This window comes from Copadichromis virginalis, linkage group LG20, assembly GCF_057382275.1.
Source record: "Copadichromis virginalis isolate Kocher_CV1m ecotype Utaka linkage group LG20, C_Virginalis_male_GT1.1, whole genome shotgun sequence".
Lineage (NCBI taxonomy): Eukaryota > Metazoa > Chordata > Actinopteri > Cichliformes > Cichlidae > Copadichromis > Copadichromis virginalis.
The window spans coordinates 735,151-752,500 of record NC_140637.1 but is presented as its reverse complement, the minus strand read 5'-3'; the positions used below and the strand labels follow the sequence as shown (position 1 = coordinate 752,500).

Below are 17,350 nucleotides of genomic sequence, written 5' to 3'. Positions count from 1 at the left end.
TTACTGTTTGTGGGACTCGTTGAAAAGTCCCAGAAAACATTTATATAAAAAATTGTTGTCAGATTAAGTAACGTTAACCTGATTTTACCTAATTCTCATCTCCTGCACGCTAAGCATATCCCCAGCAAACCGCCAAAGTCTGCTTTCTGGTCAAAACAGGTCACAACGCCACTGCAAAAACTGGACCGCTGACAGATCGCAGTTAATGCTGTCTGCATGTGCAGCAAAGGTCTAGTCAGATCGTTTCTTGGAATTAAGAAATTAAATGCATGTGTTTTGTTTTTGAGAAAATAAACACTTTTAAGCAATTTATGTACAAACCAATTCTCTTTGATTTGTTTCCTGGTGAACTTATTACATCTTTCAAAACACTTTCATCCCATCGTAGATCCGGGGATGGAGCTGGTGCGGTGTGAACACAATTAGCTCAATATGATAAGAAAGGGGCTTGAAAGTTTGAGTTTCCATTCATTCTTTCTCTTGTTATTTTGTTTTTTGTTATAATCAATTAAGAAACAGTAGAAAACAATCCTTGAACACGAACTTTCTCTTGTTTGAAGTTTGACAAGGACGTCCAGAAAGTGTTTCACAGCTAAATTGAAATGGTGTTGTTGAAAGGCACCAGCTTAACTGTCATTTTGGAGCTATTTTTCAAACAGGACATGAAGAAAAGACTGACAGCTGATGGTTATTCGCTGCAGAGATATTTGGTGGGTGCGCCACTCCACTCAGTGCTGCACTCAGGGCAAAGCACAGAAGTAGGAGAAGCGATTTAGCTTTGACAAGTTATCCCCATCCTACAAGTTGACAGTACTCCTGCCTTAACTGTTACATGTGAAAACCTGGGTGCCTAAATCAGTGATTCTGAGATTGCCATTGGTGAAGTCTCAACATGAAAATGCCAAGCATGTTGTTGCCTTGTTTTCTTTGTGATATCTTCCAGGGTATAAAAAAGCACACTGGCATGCTTAAAAAGGTTTAAACAGCCAACGTTGTTCCAATTGCCAATTAAACAGGACGAAAGAAATAAGACTGGAGCAACAGAAGCTGGAAGAACAGAAACAGAAAGGCATTCATTTGTGGATGGCTCGTTTCCAAGTTCAAATAGATGGGCTTGTCTTTTTGTATGAATGTGTCAAATGAAAAGGAATTATTCCTTTGAACATGAGCAGAAACACCCACAGATACACACACACATATATGGCGTACAACAACATACACACAAACAAATTATGGCTAAGCCTAGTTATTACCTAAGCACACTGGGTTAGCCTGAATGGAATGCCTGCTGTGAAACACACCACTTCCAGACACAAAGACTGGCATTACAGGGGAAAACATGCACACGCACACAGCTCTGACATGCACGCACTTTACACAGAGAAATAACGATGTAATTAGAAGGCAAACAATGCAAGCAATGCAAACACATGTTTGTATCTTGCTTTCAGTTCTTTTGCATTGCAATGCAGAAGGTTCTGCTGGGCCGTTGTTTTCAGTCCTGCTAAACACATGGTATCTTTTTAAATCAGCGGGTGGTTAAAGCTGGCCAAGGGTGAACATATTCATATGTTTTTGTATAGTTTGTGTGTGGGTGTGTGATAACTTAGACAGTTGGGGAGCAACATTAATATAAAACAATAAATATTAAAATTACTGTCTTAAGTGAATGCTTGGATTTTATTTCCAATTATGCTTTTGTTTTGCATAACCCAAACATAGTGCATCTGCATGTGTGTGTGTGTGTGTGTGTGTGTGTGTGTGTGTGTACACATGTTGTTAATGCCAGTAGAGAAGCTTTGTGATTAGAATGAGGAGCTATGATATACAGCTAAGAGTGTGCGGTGTCACATTTGAATGCAACTAATCAAAATAACTTCAAACTCAGGCTTCATAATCAGCCAAAATCCTTCTAATGAAAGGATTCTCAAACATAATGTAGATCATTTCTTTGACTTCTGTGATTCACCTGCTGCTCTTTGTTGAATAGTTGGCCTGCACAGGCATCGCTCATTGAGACAAAACCAGAAAGAGAAGAAGAGAGAAACAGAGAGCTAGAGGGGGGGTTACAGAGAAAGAATGTGTCTGAGAGAGGAAGGCTGAGAAATTAAATTGAGATGCAGAAAAGAAAGACAGATTGCACCCATTCTGGCATGCCATCTTTACGATCTGTCTGTGAGAAAGCTAGTGAAATTGAACTCAGGTGTGGTGTGATGCCGAAAAAGCCATTTTCCCATTAGGTCCATGGAATCTCACATAAACAAATTACAAAAATACTTTCTCTATAAAAGAAAGGGTGAGCTTTCTGTAACTGTGCAGTGAAATCTGAGCAGGGCTTTGTTTATGTGTGTGACAGAGTGTTTACATTGTCCTCTGCTCCCATCCCTTCAGACGGGGAGAGCACCAGGCCTCCAACAGCTCTGTTTCTGTCACACTACCTGTCTGTTTGTGGGTTTTTTGTTATGGAGAACATGTGCCGGTTCTTTATGTGTGTGTGTGTGTGTGTGTGTGTGTGTGTGTGTATGTGTGCGCGTAACTGCGAAATGCCAATTCACTGTCCTCATTACAACTAGCTTAACCGCTCAAGAGTGATGAGTTCAAGGATGGAGGGAAAGGTTGGAAGCCAAGAAAGAGGGAAAAAACCCAATGATTGATGGTCATGATCTTACACTACTGACTGCACATGGTTGTGACTCGTTTGAGTAACGTCACACACTCCTTACAAACATCACAGGCTGTTCTTTGTCCTTTAGGTAACCTGTAATTTATCCAGTAAGGAACACCTTGCCACATATCACCAAGCATACCTGTTAGCTGACTAAAGCCACAGTCGCACCAAAAACAATTGCCAAACATTTCAATTACTTCCTCTTGCGGTCGATCCCACCTCAGCAAACAGCCACAGCAGCAAAACAAGTCTAGTTAACATCCATCTATCTTCAGAGTATTTATTTTGGCCTTTCTGTGTTTCCATAGCTGCTTGGTGAGTGTAAACTAGCGGCATCTGCATGCCTTGTAGCGAGCACAAGTACAGAGTGAATAAAATGTTTGATATGGATCATTTTAAGCGTCTGGTATGCTAATGTTAGCTGGCTAGCTGACACACTATTTCCTGTCCCACCTGCTGTTCACTACAGCAAGCGAGTAAATTTTGCATGGCCAGTTTTGATCTGGCTTTTGAATGCTCGCACTCAGCAGTAATACTAGAGCTCTAGCAGAAGCCTCCCCAGCCAGCTTCTCCCAGCAAGGGTGGGGATTGAGTCCAGGAGCTTTCAAGGTTACTCATATAAGGGGACAAGTGCAACATATAAATGTGTCCAAATCAACCTAAACATTAGTTCGATCAAATGGTCCAACTTCAGCAACCTAACCTGATCCATAATCCCAACACCTAGAGAGAGTAAAGAACAGAATGTGATGCTGATCTAAGATCAGCAATAGGAGGACCACCCACCAGTGAAGCTAATCCCATGGCTGCAGAGTTGAAGCCTTGCTGCAGGTCACTCCAGGAGAGGATATTAGAGTAAAGCATAGGTGCAATAGTACCTATTGATGATGGTTTTATATTTTATCCTGCCACGCTCTACTGTGCTTGGATTGAGAAAGAATGACTACAAAAATCTCTCTGCCTCTATCAAACTGCTAGAGTTCATATTTAGCATTACAGTCTGGTGATATAAGTGGTTTTTAAAAAGTGGGCTGACTGTCTATTTTAGGTCTTCTCACGTCACCAAAGTATAGTATCACTAAAATAGCAGTCCTCTTTTTTCATCCACGCACCCAATCCAGGGTCCTTTTTTTCATTTTTTGGGGCGATCGTGGCTCAAGAGTTGGGAGTTTGTCTTGTAATCGGAAGGTTGCCGGTTTGAGCCCCGGCTTGGACAGTCTCGGTTGTTGTGTCCTTGGGCAAGACACTTCACCCGTTGCCTACCGGTGGTGGCAACGGGTGGGCCGCACTGACAGAGGCGCCAGTGTCCGGCAGCCTCGCCTCTGTCAGTGCGGCCCAGGGTGGCTGTGGCTACAATGTAGCTGCCATCAGCAGTGTGTGAATGTGTGTGTGAATGGGTGGATGACTGGTTGTGTAAAGCGCTTTGGGGTCCTTAGGGACTACTAGTAAAGCGCTATACAAATACAGACCATTTACCATTTTTCATGAAATCAATCAAATTAAACCATCGGGCCTGAAAAGTCAAAGACTCACACAGATCTGAAGCTGTTGACATTCTTCTCAACTCTCTGTGTATATTGTGAAAGAAAAACACACATTTTCACACAAAGGTGAATCAGGCTGAAAGCTGGATCTGCATATTCTATCAGACACTCTCTAGAAGGTCAGCAGTGCATTTGTGAACACGTATCAGTAGCAGGGGTTTCAAACCTACCCCATCACATCTGCCATATATGATAGTTCTTACTCATTTTATTTATGAGGCCCAGTTTAACTGACCACTTATCACATAAAGTTACTATAGGCAATGATCCACGCATTGAGTATCACTCCATCAGCAGAAACACAGAAGAGCCCACTGCTGGTTCTGTTTTAGCCAGTCAAACACATTCACATCAAACACTCAGCTGGCGGCAATCTACGAGATATAGAGGAGTAGAAAGAAAAGAGCACAGCGAACAGAAGAGGAGGAGACGGAGATGCACTGATTCAAAGCAACCCTCAAAATGGAAGCCTTGGGACAAACAATCAATCAGAAAAGGATTGCTGTCTAGTCCAATCAGAATGCATTCCAGTGAGAATCCACTCCAGACCTAACCAACAAACCCTGGAGGTAAGCGCAGAAACAAAAGTCACACACAATGTGACCTAGATACAAAGCACAGCATCTTAACTAAGGGCCTGACCACGTCTAGCCTCACCGTTCCTAAAACTGAGGGAGTCTGTGTTCAATCTACCCTGAGTACTAACAGTACCACATATATGTGAGTTTGTGCCTGTAGGTAGAGGGGACTGTTTGTGTGTGTGTGTGCACACATGACTCAAATGAGGTGGGTGTCTAGGCTTAGACCCTTGTTTCAGAGATGAAAGCAATGAGGATGGTGGCAAGGCAAATGGACGCATGAGTGTTCGCACTGCTGCATGCGCTGCATGTGCATGGCAATTGGTAAGCAGAGACATCTCCATAGGTCTGGAGTAATAAGAGGACAACATGCTAAACAACAACGCATGAAGGCATTTGAGTATGTATGAGTCCACAGGCACACAAACCAGTTTGTGCTTTCCCCTTACGCTTCAACTGTGTGTGTGTGTGTGCGCATGGAGTTGTGTCTCAGCCAGAGTGTGTACAGGATTGCATGAGAGTGTGTGGTTGTATAGATCCCTTCTTGGCAGTGGCAGTGTAAACTGAGGAGGGTCTTACATGGGCTTTAATCCTGTGCTGAATGTCATCGTACAAGTGTGGCTTTTCCACAGGGCCAGATAAGAGAGAGGGAACCAGAGGGAGAGTAAGTTCAGTTGCACATGTGTAAGTTATATGTACGTGTGCATGTGGGTGTAAGTGCGTACATGTATGGGAAAGACACCCATGTAAAGGATCCTGACCCACTGGTTGGATGTCAAGGATAATAGCAGTGACATACAGTAAGCTGTGAGGGACACAGAGAGCATTAATCTGCTTGTCTGAGCCGATCTAGTGACAGAGAAAGCGTCCACTCTGACATCCAACTCTAGGGTTTCACTGAAAAACATAACCTGGTTGAAAACACACTACACAGCCCAACAAGCTGATCTGTGTTGGACTAACTTGCATCTGAGCCAGGAGTTTATACACATTTTTTCATTGTGGGGCTCAAATGAGAAGTTTATTCTGTAGCCCTAAGACTCAGGGGCTTTCTTTCTGCTCCCCGTGTCACATAGGTACCCTGCAGCAAGAGACCCGCGAGCCATTCTGGGATTTGAAGCTTAAGATCAACAAACATTATGCAGAGTTGAAAAGGTCGCTGACATAAAGTGTCAGTGCCTCTTTTTTCATGCAAAATAATTAATTATCATTAAAAATGCTGCAGTGTTACAAACATCAACATAAATGAGGACAATGTTCGGGAAAATGTTTTCAGCTAGTGTGAGAAATAAAATGCAGCCTGCAGCTATAGACGGCCTAATTAGTGGTCAGCCCTAATGTTGAGTGGCAGTGCAAAGGTTGTTATTACAGTAGTTCAGTGATAGCCCAAGATATGAAGCCTGACTTTCAGTGAGAGGAAACAGGTAAATTCCTGTTAGTTTTCCTCTTCAATTCTACAAGGGGTGTCTGATAGCAGCTCTGGCACGTCTACAACAGGGAAAGAAAATAGTGAAATTCCTTCTTCTATTACTTATTAAAATACATTTAGTGTTTTTTCTCAGCCACGTGGTTTCCATGGGTGTCAATCTTGATCATAACTGTTTGCTTTCTATTAGGCAATTTAAATGTATCTATTTCTGCATACATGCGTGTGCAAGATCTTGCAGCAGTACTTGAGCTGAGGTATCCAACGTGCTATGTTTCAGGGTGTTACATCCTTTCGGTAAGTAGCCATATATAGTAAAGTCAGCAGGTGTGAATCCCCCTATTTTGTGGCAACCCCCCACCACATGCTGCCTCTGAATATAGCCCTCTGCCTCGGAGCAGCAGCCACATCTATGATTGGCAGCCTAGGGCTGGGTCTATATGTTAAAAACACAGTTTGGGAAACAGAGGCCTTACCCTAGACCTGAGGCTCTGTGGTATTTTTAGAGCTTTTAGTGTGGCTGCATGTGTCTTTGTGTGTCTGTTAAAGACAGGGAACTCAGGAGAGCATAGGAAGTCTGAAGAAAATAACTGGTTTAAAAGGAAAAGAGTGTGATTCCCATTTTTTTCTGTTTGCAAATCCCAGTGCCTCCCCTCTATCAGTGCTTCTTTGTGCACGTTCACACTTTCTCTTTGGGGTGTAATCCAGCTTGAACACAGGATCTCACCTTTGAGGTACCTTATGCACAGTTACTTTTCTGTATGTCTCATACACAGGCACGCACACGCACAAACCCACGGATGCTCAAAGTGCCTCCCCAGGTGCAAGTTTCTCCTGAGGGAAAGGATTTTGTGTGCTGCCATCACAATGAGCTGAAAATACCCTTTTAATCCTGCCAGGATCTCTCACTCTCTTTTTTCCCTCGTTCTTGAACTCTCGTTTACACACAAAACTTGCTGCACAGTTAAAACCTATTCAGTTAATCAATATCGTTCCCAGTTTGTGCCGATATACCACTCCTGCGACGCAGTATTTAAATATGTATTTCCAATATTCTAGATCTAAAGGAAATTTAAAAGGTGAATGTGTCTTGAGCAAATCCATTTGAAGAAGAACTTATTGTTTTATCAGTGAGGTGTTTTATGTACTTGTGTTTTATTGTATTTTATATTTGTATTTTATTGTACAGCACTTTGTCAGCCTTGGTTGTTTTTAAATGTGCTTTATAAATAAACTTGACTTGACTTGACAAGTGACAGCGATAATAAATAATGAAGCATAAAACCGAGAGAAGAAAAAGGAGGAAGACAAAGGTGAAAAACAGCAACAGTTCAAGGTGGACTGATTTATGACTGTGGGCTAACTTGTACAGAGAAGAAGAGCTTACAGACTGAATCATACCTGGCATGTTCAGACAGAGAGGGGAAGATGAGGGAGTTCAGTATTCCAGCTTACATTCTCACTCGGTCTGCAAACTGTAAATGTTTTGTCAGTAATATAAGAAAGTAACAATATTATTCAATACCAGTGAAATGTCCATCCAATCAGGAGAAGGCCACTTCTGAATACTAGTGATACGTCTGTATTAGCTGGATAAATCATTAGGACAAGGATGAAAACAAAAAACCCAACAAAATGAGCTTCTTATAAAGCTGTTGAGAGCACCACTGAAAATATTTACTTAATTGGTACGTCAACAAGACTGTATAAATGATAAGCATCTAATAGGTTATGACTAGGGCCCCCTAGGGCCCCATATGATCCTATGATGCAACAAGTTTCTGATTCATCCCATCATCAGTGGCCAAAAGAAGAATTACATTTTGGTCTGCACTGTGTGGCTTGAGTAAGAAACCCCTTTTCATACCCAAGAGGACAGTTGTGTGGCTTAGTGAAGGAAGGTGTGTGTCTAACACAACCAATTAGCAGAAAAGTCTTCAGATCTCCATATTTTGGCTGGGCTACTGAGGTGGGCCACACAGGGCTTTGTAGATTGATTCTGACAAGCTGCTCGCACATGTACATTTTAACTGCATGGATAAGCACTGATGAATAGGGATTTACTTGCAATTACAGAATTTAAAAAGCCAAATATTAGTCGTTCCTGCAAACGCAGGTTTGCATGAGCCATTGTACATGTGGCCATGTCTCTGCCTGCGTAATGAGCGTGTTGCGGGTGGGGAAAGGGAGCTTACTAAGACAAACCACCTTATGATCCCCACATCAGGTGTTTAATTGTCTTCTTCTTCACAGAACTTCAAAAAAAGCACACACACACACACACACACACACACACACACACACACACACACACACACACACACACACACATAAACTTGTCTGCTTCACTATTTATTCTTTCCTTCTTTTCTCTCTTCCACATTTCCTCCTTCTAGACCTGCTGCAGCTGCAAAAGTGTCTGTGGGTTACATCTGTCTACAGCTTCACACACCGACAGTGACAAAGCATCCCTGTCGCTGCTCTTCACCTACATTAAAGAAATGTTTTGCATTTCAAAAGCAAGTATGTTCGATTTTTACAGTATAACTTAAGTAAAAATGTGGCCCTGAGTAGGGTTTAGCTTCTTCTTAACCTTTTCAAGACACGGTCTTCAGATTTGCCACACAAATAAACTACATTTTTTAAAAGTTGCCACAAAGAGAAGCAGCAACTCGCACTGCCAAAAGAAGTTTAGAACATAACCAAGTTGTTGTTGTTTTTTCTTTTTAATTGAACTACATACAGCATACTCAGATGTCAGTGCTCAGGTGTTGCTGAGCTATCGACTTCCCTCCACTCCTGCTCAACCTGGTGGAACCACCTTTGACTTCACAGACTGATTATGCTGACAGCTAGCTGAAGGATGGCCTCGGTCAGACGCCTCTACTGACCCCTAAGCCATGGTTCACTGACTACCAAAGACACATGGCGCAGCACAGCTTTGAACAAAGACGTATCATTAACCCAAACATTACCCAAATACATTCAGATTTTGTGCACACGCTGCTGGTTAGTAGACTACAACTTTAATAAGGTAGACAAAATATTGGAATTATAGGAAACGACTTCCTATAAGAAACACAACAAACAACATGGTACTTGAGTTCAATGACCCAGTGTAGTTTCTGTTTCTGACGAGACTCTAGTGGCACCACCCAAACTATAATTGCTTCAACAATATTTTATTTTCACACATAAATTAAGGGTATGATTTATAAAGCGCCGCCTCGAGCCGACTGACTGTTTAGAAAATCCAGTGTATTCATTAATGAACATTTACTGTTGATATAAAGGAGATGATATTTCTTCAGGCATGGGGTAATAGTTGAATGCGTGGGGTAATAGTTGTTTGCTAGTTCTAACCTGGCACACGGTGCAGGAAATAGTGGCAGGGCTGTGTCAGCTGCTGGCCTCATTTTTCACTGGAAGCTACTTACATTATTCCCTTTACCAGGTACACCTTGTTGGTTTTGGGTTGGATCCCCAGCTGGTACCAGCAAACCTTCAAAACTGCTTTAATTCTTCGTGGCATCGATTCAACAAAGTGCTGGAAACATTCTGCAGTTACTGCAGAATCGTCAGCTGCACATCCAGGATGCAAGTTTCTCATTCCACTACATCTCAGAGGTGCTCTGTTGGACTGGCATATGGTGACTGTAGGGGCCATTCGAGTACAGCGAACTCATTGTCATGTTCAAGAAACCAAATTTAAAATCTCTGCGCTTTGTGGAGTGATGCATTATCATTATCCACTGATAGCAGCCATCAGTAGATGGGAAAATCAGTGAACATGGGCAACAACAATACTCATTTAAACAATGCTCAATCGGTACTAAGGTTGATACCGTTGAGGCTGGCAATGGATTCTGTCTATATGTTCTTTTAGTTCTGCAGTAGAAACTCATCAGACCTGGCAACAACCTTCTGTCGTCCAGTTTCGATGAGCCTTTGTGAACTGTAGCCTTAGTTTCATGCTTTTAGCTTGCAAGAGTGCATCTGGTGTAGCTGCTGTAGCCCATCTGCTTCAAGACTCTTTGTGCTGTGTGTTCAGAGATGCTCTTCTGCATACCTTGGTTCTAATGAGTGGTTATTTAAGTTACTGTTGCCTTCCTAACAGCTCCAAGCAGTCTGGCTATTCTGCTCTGACCTCTGGCACCAACGAGGCATTTTCGCCCTGAGAACTGCTGCTAACTGGATATTTTCTCGTTTTCAAACTATCCTTTGTAAACCCTACAGAAAATGTGGGGAAATCCCAGTAGAATAGTTTCTGATCTGCCGGGATTTCTGAAATTCTCAGGCCAGTCTGTCTGGCACCAACAATCGTGCCACATTCAGAGTCACGAAAATCACCTTTCTCCCCCAGTTTGAACTTCAGCAAGTCGTCTTGACCATGTTTACATGTGATGTGTTTCTGCGATGTGCCAGGTGACTGCCAGATTAGAAACCTGCGTTTCTGAGCAGTTGAAAAGAGGAGCCTGTTGAATTAGCTGGGGAGTTTAAATGATGTAGTGATAAGCTAGTTAAGGTTGCTATTTTGTTTACAGTTAGAAATCTATAAACAACGTGAGACTGAAATTATCACATTATATTTTTATATGATGTTAGTTTCTTTTACAACTACTTAGGAACTTTTGGTCTCAGGTCTGTTATGAAGATAAAGACAGCTGTGATTATGGGCTGTAAAACTGCATTTACAGAAGCCATCTCTATGGTGCACAGCACTTATGGTCTGTGAAAGCTCAATTTCATGGATATGCACATACAACTTTATATTTATTTTATACCTGGAGCTCATTTATAATCAGCAGGCTGTTGCAAGAAAAGAAGAAAAAACACAGAATAGTGATGTCTAGAAGAAAACCTATAGGGCAACTTTGTTTGATGGCCATAAACAGAGGATAAAAGAGATTTTATCTCTTAAAAGTATGCAATGGGCTGAGATATCTGGTGTTTATGTTTAACAGAACAGATCCCAGTTAAAATCTATGTATGTTTAAAGAGATCAACACCTTCAAGGGGAGTAATCTCTAGAAAGCATCACTCCCAGTCTTCTGGTTATGACTCAAAACTACAGACAGAAAGCTCTGGCCAGCTCTGCCACTCTGAGGGTGAGTGAGTGTGCATACCAGGAGTACTTCATATATTACTACATACTGTATTCTGCTGACATTTTAAATGCGAATTCCTCCTTCTGGGGACATAAAAGGCCCCCTATCCACTTTCACTATATAAAAAGCAAAAAAACAAACTTTGTTCAAGGTTACAGTTCGTTAAGATTAGGATTCAGCTTTGTATTTATTTCTTAACGAAATTGGACGCTAACATATCAGCTATGTTTGTCAAGGCAAAACATGAACCGAGAGACCCTCAGTAGAAGAAGTGGTTTGATCCATAGCTTCTCCAGTGTGTCTGTCAAAGTGTCCTCAGGCAAGATACTGAAGCCCAAAATACTCCCGATGCAAGTGTGAGTGTGTATGTAATACAGAAAGTGCCTAAAGGGATACAACTGTATGGATGGGGAATGTGGCTCGCACACGGAGTTAGAGTAGAGCTAAACAATTATCAGTCCTTTTATGCTGGACTAAGATATAGTAAGCTCTGGCCTGCAGTGCACAGGAGGAAGATGAGGAGATGAAACTTTTACCTGCTCACATGGCCCCCAAAGCTGCTGTGCTTTAATCTGGCTTGGATTTCAGCTCCACTCTGCCCTTTAATTATTTCCATGTCCACTCCATTTGTTAAGTAAAATCCATTCAATAGGCTGACAGAGGATTAAGAGGACTGTGATGTTTCTGACAATGTCGTTTATGTTGTGCATTCTTCTAAACTTCATCTTGACTTGCTAGCTAACCACGACCATGTGTCATTTCCTAATGATCCTAGATTGGCTGGATCCAAAAAACAAACAAACCAACAAAGAGAAAAATACTTCCAGGTTTAAACAGTTTGGATTTTGGGCTTTTTTCTCTTGTCTTTGTTCTCCCTCGTGCTCTGAGATGTACTTTTAATTTGCCAATGATCAACAGGTTAGCAATCCACCGCTGCACATAGACACTCTTGGGATGCTCGCAAACATACACAATGTTGCCATACAAACACTGTATCCTCTGCGAACAAAGAGTGGGCAAATGAAAGCCATCTTCTTGACTTGTTTTAACCTGAACAAAGTGCGTGCACACACATGCATGTGAGCAAACACAAATACATACATGTACACAAACACATTTCTGTCCTCACTCGGAAAGCCTCTGAGCTTCTTTTTGCTTTATTCAGTACAAATAGCTTCATGGTGGGATAAAAGCATAATGTTTCCAGAAACCCCCCACACTGTGCTTCACTCTTTTGGCCTCATGTTCTCCCTCACTTTTTCCTCTGACCCCCTTCTCTTCTGCTCTCACTCCAAAAGGACATTCTTATTTCATTAGAGGTGGGGTCTAGGAGGCCAGCGGGTAAACAAAACCTCTGTAATCAACAGCAGGACATACACAGCCTCAATGAGCCAATCAGAGTCTGTAAGCCAGAACCATGGCTAACCAATACAAATCCACACCTGGATGTTTAGAACTCAAAGTTGCCAACTCAAACTCAGCACTTAGGTTCTTGTGGAATGCAGCCTAGCACCGGGACCCAAGGTTATCCATAAGAAACACCAATAAAATCTAGCATGCACACAAGCGCCCAGACACACAGATCCCTGGCTATTTGTCTATCGGTGCTGTCATCTCTGTTTGCTCATATTAGGGAGGGCTCACTCAGGGACAGGATATGGGGATTAGGTCTGGCCTTATTGCGCTGTAGCTACATACCACTGAATAGCTCCCATCTGTTCTCCCATAGAGGATGGCTAATACACGTTAGCTGCGCTCGTGCTTTGCACTGCCAGAATAACAGCAGTGGATAGATGAGCAGCACTGATATCGCTAGCCACAACACCACTCTGCACCAAAGGCTAATGTGCCTGGCTTATTCTATTAGATTAGGATAAGAAGAACTAATACACAAGTATACGCAGAAGATCATGATATCTGATTGGAGATACTAAAGCAGTAGGCTAATCATGGGTCCAATTCCAGATTTACCTTAAGGAAAATGTGTTAGAGCAGGGCAAAGTTAAACCCTAAGAAAGGTGGAGAGAGCAGGAGAGATGGAAAAAAGATGGAGAGATGGAAAGAGAGGGAGAAAGGGGGCAGTGTGGTCTGTTTCATTACGGTGAATCCTGACACTGCTGCATTCTCAGCACACATGGACTGGATTATAGGCTATGTGGGCTGCTCCGCCACTGTATAGCTCCCCAACACTCACTTCAACACACATACATGCACACACACACGAGCACTTGCGAATGCGCACACAAACAACGTGGCTGAAGACTCAAACGCTTTGCACTGCAGAAAGGCAAACCATTTGCTCACGCTATAGGACTCTTAATCCCAAAAGCAGTGCTGGGGCAAAGTGCACAACTTCTAAGTTGTTGAGGTTAGAGGCAGAGTCTGCTTGTGATGGTCCACCTGTGGATTACTGGGGGAAAGGAATGAGATGCACTGGAAACTATGAGTACACTATGCAGCCTGGTTTTCGCTCCCATTCCCACATAAATACATAAGGGCCCTTTTGCTTTTTTCATCTCGCTTTCCCTACCTTTGTTGTCCCTCATATGTACATTTATATGTCTCTTTTACACCACACACACACACACGTATTAGCTCGAAGCAAACCATTACCTCCCTGCACAGACCTCTTGCTGCACGTCTGTGTTCAAAGGGACCCTAAGCCCATGGGGGGGGGGCTTCGATATAAAACTCCCCAAACAGGAATTATGCTTTATGACTTGACATTCTTCATTTTATGCTTTTTTAGCTTTCAGCCTTGAAAAAAACCCTTTCATGGCTGTTCTGTGTTGTATTATAATTAGCTACCCCACACACTGGCACACAATAGGGTGGAGTAGTGCGGTAAAACTTTACTGTGACTGAAAAAGTGGGGTGCGGAGAGAGACTCATCCATCTCTGGTTTTTCTCACTGTGTCGTTTTTATCACCTATGGGCCCTGGTATGTTCGCTTTAGGCTGCTGGGTGCATATAGGTCCAATAACACACAGTTTCCTATAGAGCCCAGAGTGCATGCGCCACACTCAGCACAATCAGCATATGAACACTTCTCTGAAAAGCAGCCTAAAAACTCTAAACATATACATAAAACTGAATGAAACTTCCCCGAGCAATGGAAAAGTCGGCTCTATTCCACTCTCCTGTGTCAGAGTTGGGTAATGCTGTGGTTATTGTGGTATCATCAGTGTTCCTGTCTAATGGTTACTCAGCCTACTGAAGAAGTGCATTGTGTATACGATCATTAAAGTATTTGGAACACATGTACAGTATGACACTCTGGCAAGGGCTAATGTTAACTTCAAAACTAGCCTAAGGTGTAACAACAGCTGTGCGGAAACTCACTGTGAAGAAACAGATGTGGGTGGTCATGTTGGTGGTCATCATGCCCATATTCCCTCTTCATCATCCTGTGAGTGAACAGTAAAAACATGCATCATCATTCTTATCATTTCATTGCGCAAATTCTGGTTTATTGGGTTGAGTCTCATTAACTAACTTCTCTGTCCAGCCTTAAACCCCGATGACTTTAAATCCAAACAATCCTGCTCATGCTCTCATTCAGAAAAGCTGTGCATGATATCACCATTCCTCAGTGTGATTGTTAGAAACCAATAACTAAACACATAAGGTGTTTCCTTTAGACTGAAACTGTGCAGACAAGAGCCCTGCTAACCAGAAGGCTAATTCACTTAGACACTTACAATATGATAGTTAGCATGACCTGGCAGCTCACTATAGCCAAACCCTTGCCTGCACAATGCTAAAATAGGCTTCAGTAAAGCAGAGTCTATGCTAATGTGACACTCCAGCAAAAAAAAAATCTTGGCTGTACTCCACGGTGGCTTTGGTTGAACTGAGTAGTTGTGACAAGCTCGGTAAACTCAGTAGGCTACATCTCAGCAGCTAAGCTATAGATATAATGGCCTTTCAATGGAACATGCTACGTGCTAAAAGCTAACGTGCAGTGAATGGCTGTGACAGGCCCCGTAAACAGAGCCAGACCTATAACCACTCATTCTGCCAGGTTAAACACACACACACAGACACACAAACAGGCCAAATACCATGTGCTACTTCTCATAAAGTTGAAGCAGCCAGCATGTTAGGACTTAGAATAAAGAACAACAATCTAAAAGAAAAGGTTGTATAATTCTGTCTCTGATAAACACTTTATGGCTGCTTTCTATTTCCTTCCGAGGCTATTGCCAAGCATCTGGCAGCGGTGCTGGCATGCCTAAATGAGAGCAACATGAACGCAACATGCCCGTCAAACTGCACAGACTCCATGCTGAGACACAAACCCAGGGTGCTAAATCCACATCCTGTGCATGTCACCTCAGAGTATTTTTCACTTGTCCTCTCACTAACTCCATTACTAATTAAGCAGGGGCCTGGGAGTACAGTTAGAGGATTGGTTTGAACCTGATAACTGTGGCAATGAGATTTGAATGAGATGTGGTTTTGGCGCCTTGGAAAACTTGAAAGTGTATTCTCGTGTTTGTGTATCCAACATGCCAGCGCATGGATGTGTGCTCACGCGTCTTAAATTTGCAGCGCGTATGTGTGTGTGTGTGAGCACGTGCAAATGCAAACGCATTGCAAAAAAAAAAAGTGCATGTGTGGTCACTGCTATGTTATTCATGGCACTAGCTGTATCTTGGAAAAGCATTGTGGTCTCTAGGGTGAGCATGGAGAGCCTCTTCATCATCATTATCATTATCATCATCAATCATCCTTCAAGTGGTGTTCCTGGACCCGGCAACGGACTGAACCACTGACCTAGCCACACTTGTTTATTATAACTGAAATGGGAATGACGGAGGAAAAGAAGGGACAGTAAGGAAATGGAGAAAGAGAGATGTCACTAGATGTTAAAGAAGGAAAAGACAGAAATTGGTGGAGTGGATAAATCACGAGCAGAGGCAAAACAATATCAACTAGAGGTGAGACAGACAGACAGAACAACATGTTTTTTGGGGGGAAAAGCGTAACTAAACATGTCAGTTAAACTGCAAGGAGGCAAAAGAAACGTGAAGACCAGTGTTTGGAGATAAACACTATGACCTCAGGGAAGTCAAGTTAATTGCTGAAGTTTCCCATAAGGTCAAAGATCAGAAATGAGGAAAAAACAATGAGGTGGCATATCTGACCTCTGTCAACAGGGTCTGCTGGTCATTTTAAACTGTGTGTTTGACACAAGGGTACCAAAAAATCCTAAATGCAGAACAGGAAGGTGAAGATGTAGTGTTGACTGACACGTTCATGTTTCTCTTTTGTGGCAATGCAACCAGGGCAAAAAACTAGCATTTTTTTTTCAATTAAAGTTATAAAAAAGAAAAGGAAAGAACCCTAACAAGGCTATTATCCTTCACCCTTTTTCAAACATGGTAAAGAGAAAACACTTGGAGCAGATGTGCAACAATAACAAATAACATATAAACAGGGAAATGAACTCTGTAAAACATCTGCAGCTGGACGGTCTCCACGCTGGCTAAATCGTTATCAGCATCGAAGTAAAATCAGGATCTAAGTAACGTCAGCATCTTCAAAACTGGAAATATCTTTCAAAATATAAAATGCGCCCGCGATTTCCTTCTGCTAGTGCCCTGACCTGCCACGACACTGAAAACCGAGGGCGTCTGTTATTTTCCTTGAGTCATGACCGAGTCCAGGAGTTAGCATCTGAATTTCAGACACAGACATTTCTCCCATTCCACTGCGTCCTTTTGTCTCGACATGCTGCCACTTTTAGTTTAAAGTGAGTTTTTACAAAGTTTACACAACGCGGTGATCTGTTTGACGTCAGACTTTGCAAAACCATTAAAGTGTGTTTGAATAGCAAAGCTCGCAAGAACAGACGTTTCCAAGGAAACGGCAACAACTAGTTTCCAGACTTCAGAGAATGATTTTTCATCGTTACCGCAGAGAAAACTGCTATCACACATTTCACAATTTCTTTTCTCTAATCCAAGGTCTAATCTGTTCTCTGTGAACATTTTCCCATTCCTTTTCTTATTCTTGCACGT

At 42.3% G+C, this 17,350-nt stretch overlaps 1 protein-coding gene across 1 annotated transcript in view; it reads right to left on the bottom strand.

Annotated features, from left to right (window-relative positions):
- Window positions 1-17,350, bottom strand: part of LOC146683881 (ERC protein 2) — a 165,848-nt gene that overhangs the window by 23,307 nt on the left and 125,191 nt on the right. Inside the window, exon 17 of the mRNA XM_085444868.1 lies at window positions 14,667-14,731. Coding sequence (XP_085300994.1) covers window positions 14,705-14,731 — 27 coding nt within the window. The 3' untranslated portion in view covers window positions 14,667-14,704. The remainder of the gene's footprint in view (window positions 1-14,666; window positions 14,732-17,350) is intronic.